A 14,593-nucleotide genomic window follows, 5' to 3' on the forward strand; every position below is an offset into this window, starting at 1 on the left:
GTGACGTCTCACTAAATGGAAAAAGTTTATATCAGTCATTTGTTTATAATATATGTTCTCTCTGTCATGATCAATATTTCATGGCAATAGGTAGGGACCTGAGCCTGAATAGCTAAGAAATTGAAAGGTTAACCTTTTGGCTCAGTTCCTCCTTCCCCGTTACATGCTAAAGCAGCACCAGTTTAACTCCAAATGAAGCCCAAATCCTTCAGTAACATTTTGTTCTTGACATCATTTGTAAACAAGACCCCAAGGTAACTGCACTCCTCTTTTCAGACCAAGGTTTCTGACTCTGGCTGACAACCTAGTGGAAGCAGCAGGGTTAGGGACAAGGGGTAGTCCCAGTGAAGTCCAATTTTTCACCAGAAACACGCTAGACTTGGTGCCAAAAAAAGCTATTGGGTCTGTTTCACACGTACCACAGAGGTAGCTCTTAAAAGCAGCTTTATCAGCAAGAAATTATTTGGTTCCACAAAGCACATGCTGATGCAACTGAAGAAGGGTAAAGATCTCATCTAATGTTCCACAACTACAACATAATGCCACACTGGTCCTGCTAAATCCAAGCTTTGATAATCAGTCACAGCCTCTTTTTCAAAACCACAGACATCCCCAGAGAGGCTGGAGAGTGTCATCCCTCAATAGTTGAAACAGAGTGTCTGCTCCATTTTTTAAACATTTAGACCACCACACTGTGCTGCCTCTCCACAAGTAGATAGACATTGGGTAGAAAACCTAGTCTAGCCAATGCATTTTTGTCTTTTTCTTGTTCACCTCTTATTGCCACTGTCCTTGTGACTTTATCATAGACATGCCAAAAATATTGCTGGCTTTGTCTAATGTTCAGTAACAGAAGCAGCAGCAGCACCAAAGGAAAGAGGGGCAGGGCAGAAGAATGCGTGGCTAAGCAGCTAATGTTACCTCATTAAACAGAGTACGGCACAGCAATGTTTAAAACATGAACTGCACACCTATTTAGCAGGACAGGGTCAAACAAAGGATAGCATTAAAGTTGGAAGGGTCATGATAATTAAAACTGTATTAACTGCTATTAACTAAGCAAAGCTTCTATTATTTCATGTCTCTCTTTTGTGAGACTCGTTGTCTGTTTAAAAGAGGCAGCATAGTTTTTTGAAACTCTGCATTCCTTCTTTCTTTTTCAGATTTCTCTTATTTTTCTTACCTTTGACATGTCTCCTCTTATTTTCTTTCTCTCTCTCAGTCATGATAACACACATACTCATTCCAGTTTTACCCAATTCACCCAATTCAGTTTTAGAGTGCACTGTAGGCAGGAAATGCCCATGGTTTGGATCATGCTGAGGAAGCAGGAATTAATTCCAATCAGGCTTGAATAGGGTAAGACTCATTCCATTTTGCAGCACTCCTGTAGTCATTCAAACAGAAAGTGCCCCCCGCTTACTGAACCTCTATTGCATATGAACACACACACACACAAAACACAGTGTCAAGCACATCCTGAGCACAAGTAGTATTGTGATATCGCTTGGCAGCCAAACAGAATTTTGCTTATTAAACATCAGCTGGTTTTGACATTAATACCATGCTAATGAAGCCCCAGACACCCTACTTTCACCTTTCTTTTCCATTCCACTGAGAATTTTAGGCAGCCATGGTGTTCACAAATACGGTTACTAATAATAAAATTATGTTTGTCAAGATTAGCAGTTTTGTAATGTCAAATTCAAAAGCTTCACTGGAAATGGGGTTTACTGTCACAATCATCTGTTTTTCTCCAGCACCTCTCCTATGCTTTGTGTACCTCCCACCCCCTTTGCTCATCATAATAACAAAACCTCATCAGGTACAATTTTTTGTCTCTGGTTTCTCTACATATCAGCCCTTTCACACTAATTTTCTGTTTCATTTCTGCCAGTGGGTTAAAGTTGTATCACTCTATACTTAAATTCAAATTTACTTTCTAACATGTCATCACCTTCAATGTTCATTGATGGTGTAGGAGAAAATGTGTCATCAAGACTAAATAAAGACACTTTCAGGCTTTCTTTGATCAAAGGAAATAACATTACAGTATGGTGCATACATTTCTCATGCATAGTTTAAATATAAGTTATATAACCAACCTCTACACACCATAGAGCTTGAGCTCGAGTTCAAAGGCTCAAATATCTTATTCTTGCATTAGTGTACTGCAAGATTAGTAGCTTACCTATGGGTGACAGTTCTGCCACACTTCCAATGTATGGGCCTTCCAAGAACTGGGGCTCACTGTCATTGATGTCCTGGACCTTGATGACAAACTCGGACTCTGGTTCCAGCGGTGCATTAGTGAGACGATCTCGGGCCTGAGCTCGTAGCGTGTAAAAAGCCTTCTCTTCTCTGTCAAGTCTCTCTGTGGCATGTATGTCCCCAGTAAGTTCATCGATGATGAAGATGGAACCTGCTCCCTCTCCTGAGATAGTGTACTTGATATTGCCCTCACCTTCGTCTGAGTCTGTATGGATCTGTAAATGGATAGAGATGTAATGCAATGCAACTTAAAGCTCAAAACAGGAGAAAGCCTACAGTGTGTTTGTTTCAGTGCAACACCAAGATTTCTAAGAACAGAGTAGTTATTTAATTACTTATTTAAAACAGTAAAAATAGGACAGCATAAGAACAAAAACACCACAGAAGATAGAACAGTCTTAGTGTTTATTGATGATTGCTATTTTTTTTGTAACTGTTTTTATGTTGTTGGATTTTGTTTACTGCCAACCATTTATTTGCTAATGATATGATCATAATTATATATATATATATAATGAGTGAATTTTCCCTTTTGCTGATTTGTACCCTATTTCATGTGCATACGTTGGACTGAACATATGCTAACATATGTCACATTTTGCAGGTAGTTTTCTCATTTAGCTTTGGTCCAGACATCATCATTTCCTCATATTTTCCTCTGAATGCATATGCATATTTAGGCCTGTTTTCACTTCCTTTTACACACTGTCATCAGTGTACCTGAAGAAGACTATATTCTAATAATAATTTATACCTCTTCTGTACAAAGCACCGTTCACAGAATGTGACTCTTAAATTAAGGGATCATAGTCATTTCAGAGATTGTAAAAAGAAGAGACAGAGAGGTGCTGCGGCTGAAAAGTGAACCTAAACGACCCCTTATAAATCAAAGCAATCATGGCTCCTCATGTGATTTGAAGACATGCCAGCAGTAGTGATAAGAGGAGCATCAGTCCCTCATCCCAACATCCCCGTTGGCTCTTTAGTGGGGACTATGGACATGCTCTTCTCTCACTCTCGCTCACCTTCTATCTGTGATCATAATTCAAAGCTGTCTTTGCAATGTAACTATAGTTCTATCCACTGAAGAAAACCATGAGAGAAGGGAAATTGCCCTGTCCTCCCTGTTAATACTTTATAAAGGCTTAATTAAATACAGACTTCTAATACCCTTGCAGTGATTTTTATTTAGCATTTGTCGTAAAACTGCAAAATAATGCAAGCCTGTACCCTGATATTGCTTCCCTCATCCATTTTTTCCCCCATTCTTTTGTTGGTCTATTTTTGCCCTTTCTCACCATTGTGAATCATCTTGAAGAAAAATACACGAACAGTCAAGAAAATATACTGCTGCTTTGAGGTATCAATATTTGAGTTAGGATAATAAAAAAAGTTTCATTGGTCCAGACTGTGAGGGATATACAATAAAAGTGAGCTTACTCTTTCATCGCAGGACATTCTTTCCTGCAGACACTCTCTGACTCAGTTTTTTCTAAATTAGATTCTGCAGAAAAGTGTGTGCATGTGGGAAATGTTCTCATCACATGTTAATCCACTTGCACAAATGCTAGTGCCGTGGAGACAACGTTCTACCTGCACATAGACATTTGCTCCAAGTTATACATACCTACTACCTACCGTGCATCCTCATTCACAAATCCACACACAAAAATAAATACATTGTGGGTTTGCTTTCCTCCTGGACTAATTTCTACTGTCATGCTTGCTATAACTGTCTTTCTGTCATTGTATCCTCCTTTGTGTGATTCAAGCTGGTAGATGGAGAGAAACTGAGTTAACTTATCTAAGTTGTTCTTTGCGTACCAAAGGTCAGAGTGAAAAGGTACCTTGCACAGCAAAAATATAACCTTGAATGCAAATGTGAAATAAATAAGTAAACATACATAAAAATAAAGAAAGATACATTTTTCTTCATTCCTATGAAAACACAAGCGCAAACATATGTATTTTTCCAATATTTTTCATACAGTTGAAACTAGGTATTTACATAAAAAATACATTTTTCCCCTCTGTTAATGAATCAGATGACAATTTCCTTGTAGTGGGGCCAGACAGAATTAACAATATTGGGAATCTGGGAGAGCCCAGATGATGATGTCATGGCTATGTGAGCATCTGATAGCTTATTATAAAATACTGGAGTTAAATGGAGGCACACCTCTGGATGTATTTTATTAACACTTAACACATTGGCAATGTTGAGACGTCATGCCATTAAGAAGGAGACAGGTGACCCAGAGATGATGTGTTTTGTTAGTAATGTGTGCATCAACCCTACAAGAAAAGCAAAAAAAAACATTAGATGGTGCTGCATGAAGTTGGTAAAAGAGTGACGTTACCTGCAGAGAAAAGAGTCCTGTATTGACATGGACTGAAAAGCCACTAAGAGAGGAAGAAGCCATTACAGTAAAAGCAACATTATTCCAATTTACAATAGGTAAAATTGCCTTAATTTTGGGTGAGATATGTGGTGATCTGATAAAATTAAAGTTAAAGCACTTGAAAATAATGACTCATTACATTTGGAGGACAAAGGGAGAGTTTGCAAGTCTAAAAATATAATCCTATCTGGAAAGTATGGGGTTGCAGCATTGTGCTATGTGGGTGTTTACCAGCAGAAGTGAGTGATGCACCTCACCAAATAGCTGGCATCATAAAGAAAACAGCATTTTGGCAAAATAGAAACAATACTGTAAGACATTAGACAGGAAGTAATAGATTAAGCAAGATTTGGTTATCGAATAACCATAAGCAAACTGGCATATTTAGTTACAACAATACATTTAACTGTGGCCATCACACATCCCTGATTTCAGTCCCATACAAAAGAATGGTGTGATTAAGGCAGTGTACAAACCTGACAACGTTACACCAGTTTTGTCAGGAAGAATGCGTCAAACTTTCAGGAGACCTTTGTAAAAAGCTTGTGAAAGGATAGCCAAAATGTTTGACCAAAGGCATACAGCTTAAAAGCAACTTATACCAAATACTGAAATGCCTCTAAACTATTAAAATTGAAGAAAGCTAAAGAAATATATTTAAAAAAGTGTCATTCATCTGGCATTTAATAAATACAATTCATCTTAGTAATCCTACTTGGACTAAAACATAAAGAGTTTAGTCTGATTGGTGGAGAATACATGTTGCTTTTTAATGATTCATTGGGTTAACAGCATATAAATCAGTGTCTCTAACAAACTGAACAAAGATATTAAGAAGACTGATTCACAGCTGGGGTCCGCGCAACATGACTCCAGACATTTTTATAGAAAGAGGAATGTCGCACAAGAAGCTAAACGTAATGGTCAACACAAAATATATAAAACCATCCTCAAATGTTGTCCTAGAAGCGCTTTCTGCTTTCAGATTTTTTTAACACATAATTTCATTTTACTGATTGATTCTTCAAACTGATTTCAAACTGGTTTTTGTTTAGGATCAATAACCTTTAATTCAGTTTAGTTAATTTGGTTGTGTTAAATTAAATTTAAGCAAACTAGTAATTTAAGTGACTCTTTGGAGCAGGAAGTTGTTGAGGCCCTGTCAGGATCACCTTTGGGTCATAACAAAGTGTCTACAGCTGTCACATGAAACAAACCTAGTGAAGATAATGACATTATATTTGAAAGTCAGCCCTTTAAATTTGGTTCATTAAGTATATCAAAGCCTTAGAAAATGTTTGCAGAGGTTGATCATTATTTGTTAGAACAAAAATATTACATTGCATTTAAATCCTACTGCAAAATTGAGTAGAAGAAAATAGCAACCCATCTGCGGAGCAGGGTTTTGCATTTGCAAAGGGGATGCACTGAATCTTTAGTTTGAGGGTTTCAAAGTGGTAGCAAATTGGCTGTCTTATATTTAAGTCTGTGTAATCAGGGGCATGCCTGCCACATTTCACTGCAGCTTGTCAAGCTCTCTGATCTTAACAGCTTTAAAGTGTTAACAAGGTGACTGTATCAGAGACGGGCCTAGTAGGAGACAGCTATGAAGAGGAATTGTACATACGACGAGAGACAGAGACAAAGCCTGAGATGAGTGAATAAAGGACTGCCACAATGGTGGGAAAGAAAGAAAATGAAGATAAAAGATGAAATGTAAATGAATTGGTCGAAGACCAGGGAAGCTGAAAAACACAAGACAGAAAATTAAAATCTAGAGATGGAAACCTGTGTCATAACATAGTAACACTGCATTTGAAATTAGTTAAACAAACAAGTCTTTTTTTTTCAAAATCAATGATGTGAGACAAATTTTTTATGGCATTTTTATGTGAGCGTTGTGATGCTGTTACTATTGTAAAAAAAAATCTGACAAGTTCTAATTTGAATCATGCAGAGGAGCAAATAATTATCAAAAATCACAGCATAACCGTGGCATGTTATCAACAATTTTTGATATCATCTACACTCATAGCCATAATGGAGTAAGTGGAGCGACTATTCCTTGATTTTAAAAACTCTTTAACTAAAGAAAAATCTGACATAATTATGACCACAGAGTCCACTGATCATTAGTCAAAATCAAGAGAGCACTATAGTCAGGATTAATTGAAAAGAAGGCTCTGCCCCCTTTTGTTTTCAACTTGGTATGGAGCACCATAAGCAGGCCCTGATCACAGGACCTCAGGGACCTGCCAGAACCATTTTGGTTGCGTTAATACTTTGTAGCGCCACCCTTTGCTGCAATTACAGCTGCAAGTCGCTTGGGGTATGTCTCTATCGGTTTGGCACATCGAGAGACTGAAATTCTTGCCCATTCTTCCTTGCAAAACAACTCGAGCTCAGTGAGGTTGGATGGAGAGCGTTTGTAAACAGCAGTCTTCAGCTCTTTCCACAGATTCTCGATTGGATTCAGGTCTGGACTTTGACTTGGCCATTCCAACACCTGGATACGTTTATTTGTGAACCATTCCATTGTAGATTTGGCTTTATGTTTTGGATCATTGTCTTGTTGGAAGATAAATCTCTGTCCCAGTCTCAGGTCTCTTGCAGACTCCAACAGGTTTTCTTCCAGAATGGTCCTGTATTTGGCCCCATCCATCTTCCCATCAATTTTGACCATTTTCCCTGTCCCTGCTGATGAAAAGCAGGCCCAAACCATGATGCTGCCACCACCATGTTTGACAATGGGGATAGTGTGTTCAGGGTGATGAGCTGTGTTGCTTTTACGCCAAACATATCATTTTGCATTGTGGCCCAACAGTTCCATTTTGGTTTCATCTGACCAGAGCACCTTCTTCCACATGTTTGGTGTGTCTCCCAGGTGGCTTGTAGCAAACTTTAAACGAGACTTTTTATGGATATCTTTGAGAAATGGCTTTTTTCTTGCCACTCTTCCATAAAGGCCAGATTTGTGCAGTGTACAACTGATTGTTGTCCTATGGACAGACCCTCCCACCTCGGCTGTAGATCTCTGCAGTTCATCCAGAGTGATCATGGGCCTCTTGGCTGCATCTCTGATCAGTCTTCTACTTGTTCGAGACGAAAGTTTAGAGGGACAGCTGGAACTTGGTAGATTTGCAGTGGTGTGATACTCCTTCCATGTCAATATGATTGCTTGCACAGTGCTCATTGGGATATTTAAAGCTTGGGAAATCTTTCTGTATCCAAATCCAGCTTTAAACGTCTCCACAACAGTTTCTCAGACCTGCCTGTTGTGTTCCTTGGTCTTCATGATGCTCTCTGCGCTTTGAACAGAACCCTGAGACTATCACAGAGCAGGTGCATTTATACGGAGACTTGATTACACACAGGTGGATTCTATTTATCATCATCAGTCATTTGGGACAACATTGGATCATTCAGAGATCCTCACTAAACTTCTGGAGTGAGTTTGCTGCACTGAAAGTAAAGTTGTTAATAAAGTTTGACACATCCAATAAATTTCATTCCACTTCACGATTGTGTCTCACTTGTTGATTCTTCACAAAAAATTAGAATTTTATATCTTTATGTTTGAAGCCTGAAATGTGGCAAGAGGTTGAAAAGTTAAAGGGGGCCGAATACTTTCGCAAGGCACTGTACATCATAATTGGAGTAACACATGAAAACTTTGAGGATTTGACAGAAACAATGTATCAGCATGGTTTTGCTAAGCCATGTGTATAGTGAATTACTATCATTTAAATGTGACAAAACAAAAGCATTAATAATTCCTTTCATTTTAATCCGTGGCACAATGAAGTTTAGTCTGGTAATATTTCTTATATGATAAAAACAAGAACGAACCAGAGACTTGACATGTGCATCCAAAGTAAAACCAGAACAAAAGGTTATGTCAAGGTTCCTAACAGAGGACATTGCCCAATAACCAAGGGGTCAAAATTCCTCCATTATACAAGACATGCATTTTTTTGGTGTAAATATAATTATTTCAGTTTTGTCCTGAGCAAATTGTCTCCCATCAACTGTTTAACAGGGACTAAGCACTTTACAAACAAACATAAAAAAAAAAAAAAACATTTACAAACATTGTATACAGGTACAAGGTGTACACCGAATTCATTTCAATTCAGTTTTATCTATATAGCACCAATTCACAACACATGTCCTCTCAAGGCACTTTATAAAGTCAATTCAATCGAATCAGACAAATTTTAAAACTCGCTTTTAATAGGAAGAAACCTCCAGCAGAACCAGACTCAGTGTGAGCAGCTATCTGCCATGACTGACTGGGGGTTAGAGAGAACAGAGCAGAGACACAAAAAGAACACAGGACCACTGATCTAGGAGTACTTTCTATGGGAAAGAAAAGTAAAACATTAATGGTTGTAGCTCCTTTAGTGGCTTCAGCTAGGAGAGAAAGACAGCTAAGAAGATGAACTCTGAGTCTAGAGTATGAAAAAGAGCACTTACAGTTAGTCACAGTAGAAGCTTAGCCAGTAGCTATGTCTAGGAGAGACAGGGTTAAACACTGAAAAACAGGGCCAAGTGTATCATCTGTAGAAGGTGAGCATTAAGTTGTTGGCAGCAGCAGCTTGGCCAATGTCCCCCTCCAGGAAGGTGCCACAGCTGAACACAGAGCCAGGCCAGATGTAGCTTCTAGGAGGAGAAATAAAAACTGAGATAACATGAAGTTAAAAGCTGAAATAACAGCAAACAATGCAGAGAGTAGTATGAGAGTAGTATGAGAATGTACCAGAGAGACTGAAAGTGGTCATTATTTCCTCTAGCAGTCTAAGCCTACAGCAGCATAACTAGAGATAGCTCAGGATAACCTAAGCCACTCTATAAGATTTAATAAAAAGTAAAGTTTTAAGCCTAGCCTTACAAGTAGTCTGCCTCACGGACTAAAACTGGGAGTTGGTTCCACAGAAGAGGAGCCTGATAACTAAAAGATCTACCTCCCATTCTACTTCTAGAGCCTCCAGGAACCACCAGTAAACCTGCAGTCTGAGAATGAAGTGCAAATAGGGGAAATTTGATCTCTCTTAATTTTCATCAGAACTCTTGCTGTAGCATTTTGGATCAGATGAAGGCTTTTAACTGCATTTTGTGGACATCCTGATAGTAAAGAATTCCAATAGTCCAGCCTTGAAGTAACAAATGCATTGCTATGCCAATGATAAGAGAAGTCTTTAAAAGGTTGACAGAATGCACCCAAAAGGCCCCAAACAGAATCTTGGGGTACACCAAAATGGACTGCATAAGGGGGAGATCTGCACTTAAAGGCATATCATTCATATCATTCAAGTGCTTTCTTTTCACACCTAATCATTCAGTTGTGGTCTACATAAATAGGAACTGCAAAGCTTTGGTCTGAATTCCTTGTTATTGTAGCTCCCCAGGCCCTTCTTTTACCTCTGTTCTGAAGTGTGTCTGAGAGCAACTCGTTTTGTTGCAGTCTCTTTAAATGCTTTTGAGGCCCTTCAAATTTTAATTTTATATATTTATGTCTGAAACCTGAAATGTGGCAAGAGGTTGAAAAGTTCAAGGGGGCCGAATACTTTCGCAAGGCACTGTAGAGAAAACTGGACGGATGGAAAAATGTGACCCAAACCAAATATAAAGATATTTATGCAGCACCTGGATAAACTAAACTCCTCAGATTCCAAGTATACAACAACATGTATTTAAGGGCTAAAAAAAGTGAATTTTGCATGATATGTCCCCTTTCAAAGTGGCTTAAAAAAAAAAAGATCTGTCAGATGGATATGAAGAGAAATCCAACGATTATGTGAAACAAAGGTGAAATGATCTGAATCAGCTTTTTATTTGATATAACAACGTTGCATCTCTCACACTCACCCTAAAACAGATAAAATACAACCAAAACCTTTGTGTTACATTTCACTATTTAGGAAGGCTGCTCCAGAAGTAGTGACTTGCAAACAGATGAAGGTATCACGCAGTCCATCTGTTGTAAAGAAGCTCCCCTCCATTTTTACAAACGGCATCATCTCAGTGAACAAACCAAACACTAAACTCTTTAAATAGTTTAACATTAACTCTAATTCCCCAGTTTACAACATATTTAGGTGACAATGCCAACCTAATACACCAGTCTACCCAGGTCACTTGTAAAACTCTGTAATATACCAATTAAATGTTGAATACTTTTAAATTGTACAAGTTGTTCTCTTTTCACATATTCTTTATTTTTTACGTGTGGTTGTGAGGATTATAAAACACTCTTTCATTTACACACCAAGGAAAAAAGGATTGTAGCCAAACCAACTGCAGCCAAAATCAGAGCCCTGAAAATGATACTCCATAAATCAAGCTGATATTTTTAAGAAAGCTGATATTATTCAGAAAGAAGTGGGATTTTCAGTCAGTATAAGATACGATTCCATCTGTTTCAACTGGCTTGGATATTCAAAAAGGAACAAAAAGGTAACTTGAACAGTGATTGCACAGGCAGTCTTACTCTGTTCCTGCTTAGACAAAATAAGGCAATCTATGCCAGATACATGCATCAACATCAGAGCATTGGAAGGATAAAAAGACCTTTTGAAACAGTGCACAAAAAACTTGAACTCTGCTCTTTGTTGTTGCAGGAACATAAAAGAAAATAGGGGTCTACCACACTCTCACCCATCTCACATAAATACAAACAAAGAATCGATGAATCTCTCACAAGGATTTTTCAATATACAGGAAAAAGCAACATGTGATAGGAGAAGAGGAAGATTATCTGTGTTCTATAGCACTTCTAACAAAATCAGGAAGACCAAACCATTTCAGTTCAACCTATGTTACAGTTTCTTTGTTGGCATGAAATGAACTTATTTTAAAAACCTGTTAGTCTTTTTTTAAGTTGGCAAGTATTGTTAAAACAAACGATTAGTTTTCATAGTTTATGTCATATTACTATAGGAATACTTGAAAAATGGCATTAGCTAAGGATTCCCCATAGGAAAGGAGCTGTGTATAGTGCAGCTGAAACTCTAGTTTTCAAATCTTACGACATTCACAGATAAGCAAAACAAAAGTTGATCAAAGAGCTTCATAATTTCACCATACAAACAGTTAACTGGAACCGCATTACAATTTGTTATGAGCCTAGTTATCAACAGGTTATATCAAAGCAGAGAGTAAATTTGCTGGCATGTAAAAATTATTAGCAAGACCAAAATGTGAGATCTTTGAAAATTGTATCTGTATGCAAACCATTAGATATTCTTAGAAACCAGTGACAAAGCTTAGCATGTTTAAGTTGACATGTTGTCCTGACAACATACCCTCTTAGCCTGTGTTGGAGAAGCATAAATTCCTGCTAGGACAAAATCTCTGTACGTGTCAAGAAAAGTTGGATAGGGTGATGAGTATTTGTAATGTTAATGAAATGTAGTGTATTTTGTTATTGTACTTTAAAGCTTTAAAGCTCTTTAGGCATATACAGTATGATTTGATTTATTAAGGCCAAAAGGCTACCCAAACCAACCTGGCCCATTGTAAAAACAAATTGGACCCCCTTTGGTAAATGATGAATTAACTGTGGGTTAAGTTTGGGTTCAGTTCCCCCACCAACATCCAGATTTGCTCACTGCTGGGCCTGTAAAACCAGGAAATTACTTAAATAGAACAAACAATAATGAGTGCCATTATACATAAAAGGAAATCCTTCCCAGAAGCTTCCAGCCTTATCAAAATTACTCCAAAAGAAAAAAATAGAGGAAGTTGAGCATCTTGTTTGATTTGGGGTAATAACAGCATTCCTGAAAACGAAGACCTACAGTCAAATATGGTGGTGGTAGTGTGTTGGTTAATTATGGTTATTATTTAACAAGAGGGTCAATTATATTTTCATATCGGCTCAAGATGGTTTTGCTGGCTTTTTCCATTATAAATGAAATGATCATTTAAAAATATATTTTTTGTATTTACTTGGGTTATCTTTATCTGATACAAAATTTGTTTGTTGATCTGAAACAAGTGTTACAAAAAAGCAAACACAAAGAAATCTGAAAGATGCCAAATTCTTTATCCCAAGACTGCAAATGTTAGATTTAATAAACAGGTGCTTAGTATCTGCAAATGCCCAAACTAAATGATTTGGAGTGGTATTGGGGACAAACATATCCTGAATGGGATATGCCTACCCTGAAAACAGGATAGGAATGGTATGCAAATGTTTTAAAAGGCAGCTTTTTGGTCCGGCTTTGGAAGTGCATGTCATTATCTGTCTTTTGTTCTGTCAGTGTAATACTATGACATAAATTATTTTATTATCTGGATTAAGTTGTCCACTTAAAGGTTAAATATGATTTTGGTTTCACAATTATGGCTACCGTAGGATAAAATACCACAAACATGGTAATGTAACATTGTGTGGTTAAAGTGAAATGCAAAAATAAATTGCTGTAGCCATCCAGATTTAAAGCATATTTTCAACAGATTTTTAACTGTTTAGTATAATGCTTAAAAAAATTCAGAGCCAATAAAGCAGAGTGCGTGTGTTTCTGAATGCTCTGAATAAGCATGATTTACACACCATCACCTCAATACTCACATAGACCATTAATAGCGAGGGCGGTGACCACTGCTTCAGTTACATGAAGTGCAAGAATAATTTTACTAATAAAAACAGCTCTCTTCTCCTACTGTGACAGTCCCTTGAACTGCCTTAAGCTATTTTGCATCATTGCCTTCCTTGGCACACAAGTCTGTAATGAATCACAAGTCAGTGTATGAGGTCCAAGCCTTTCTGTCTTGCATGTGCAATTTTCCTTTTTCCTACATGTCTCTGCCCATGTATCACTCAGTTCCATTCAGGCAGTGCTGCCTGTTGGCCGTGTTGCTAGTCTTGCCAGCAGGAACACATCAGAGATCACAACTGTGGACAAGTAATGGTCAAAGGATAATTATTTCGTAACACCGTGCCCTGCATGCTGCAGAGAACATCCCCATTCATTTGTAAGAATGGAGAGATCAATATATGCAGATGCAATATTAGCTGGTCAACTGCCATGTCTAAATCATTAGGAACAAGGGGATCACATGATTGATGTGTGTGTGACTCATCGCTAAGTCTCATTCTGTCGGCCCTAATGTTTCTTGTTTTCACATCACGTCCTGTATAAAGCAACTGAATTGCACATACTGTCTAGTCTCATCAGCTCATGAGATTCATTTGAGAACCAGGTGATGAATTGGATGTGAATGGGAAGAAGATAAAAATAAGGCAAAATATTCACAAATGTTCAGTACCTATCAAGCTAAACTAATGGAAACTAATTTAATTATTGATTTTAACTGCATTACAAACATAAAATTTCATGATTACATTTATGGATTTATGGCATTTTCACAAGAAAAGAGCGTTCCCAGGACTGTCATAACTGTGTAAGACTAATTTGTTAAGAAATACCTTCAGGAAAGGGTGACCCAAAAGTTGTTTCAGTGGGTTCTAAGCACAATTAGGAGTGATAACTAGAAAATTGATAACATACAGCTTTAGAGGGAAATAAGACATATAGACATTACAACAAGCATGCCTCGTCACAAAATAACTGAAAATGTGTTAGTACATTATGAGAAATAGGTGTAAAAATGTCTTGCTTATTTTTTTTGTAACATTGTTGTACATTGCCATTCATCCAAGATATGACAATCCTAAATGCTAAATAGAAGGCTTCATAAGCTATTTTATTGTTTGTTTCTTGAGAAACAAGAAAAGTCCAGTTTTCCTTCTATTTAAACATTTAAGATGTCAGTCAGCCAGTTATTTTCTACCGCTTATTCCATAGTGGGTCGTGGGGAAGCTGGTGCCTAGGCAGGGTACACCCTGAACAGGACATTTAAGATGTTTTATTCTTAAATTAAGTTAAAGAGGAATGTTGGTAGGCTGGAAGCAC

General features: G+C 37.6%; 1 protein-coding gene across 3 annotated transcripts in view; it reads right to left on the minus strand.

Moving 5' to 3' along the window:
- The window catches only part of LOC124857508 (cadherin-22-like), a 237,765-nt gene that overhangs the window by 100,110 nt on the left and 123,062 nt on the right, over positions 1-14,593 (minus strand). For 2 of the 3 annotated variants that reach the window (XM_047348787.1, XM_047348788.1), the window contains one exon: positions 2,192-2,486. The exons of the other annotated variant lie outside the window; for it this stretch is intronic. In XM_047348787.1, coding sequence (XP_047204743.1) covers positions 2,192-2,486 — 295 coding nt within the window. The remainder of the gene's footprint in view (positions 1-2,191; positions 2,487-14,593) is intronic. 3 annotated transcript variants of the gene reach the window in all.

The sequence above is a fragment of the Girardinichthys multiradiatus genome, chromosome 20, assembly GCF_021462225.1.
Source record: "Girardinichthys multiradiatus isolate DD_20200921_A chromosome 20, DD_fGirMul_XY1, whole genome shotgun sequence".
Taxonomy (NCBI): Eukaryota; Metazoa; Chordata; class Actinopteri; order Cyprinodontiformes; family Goodeidae; genus Girardinichthys; species Girardinichthys multiradiatus.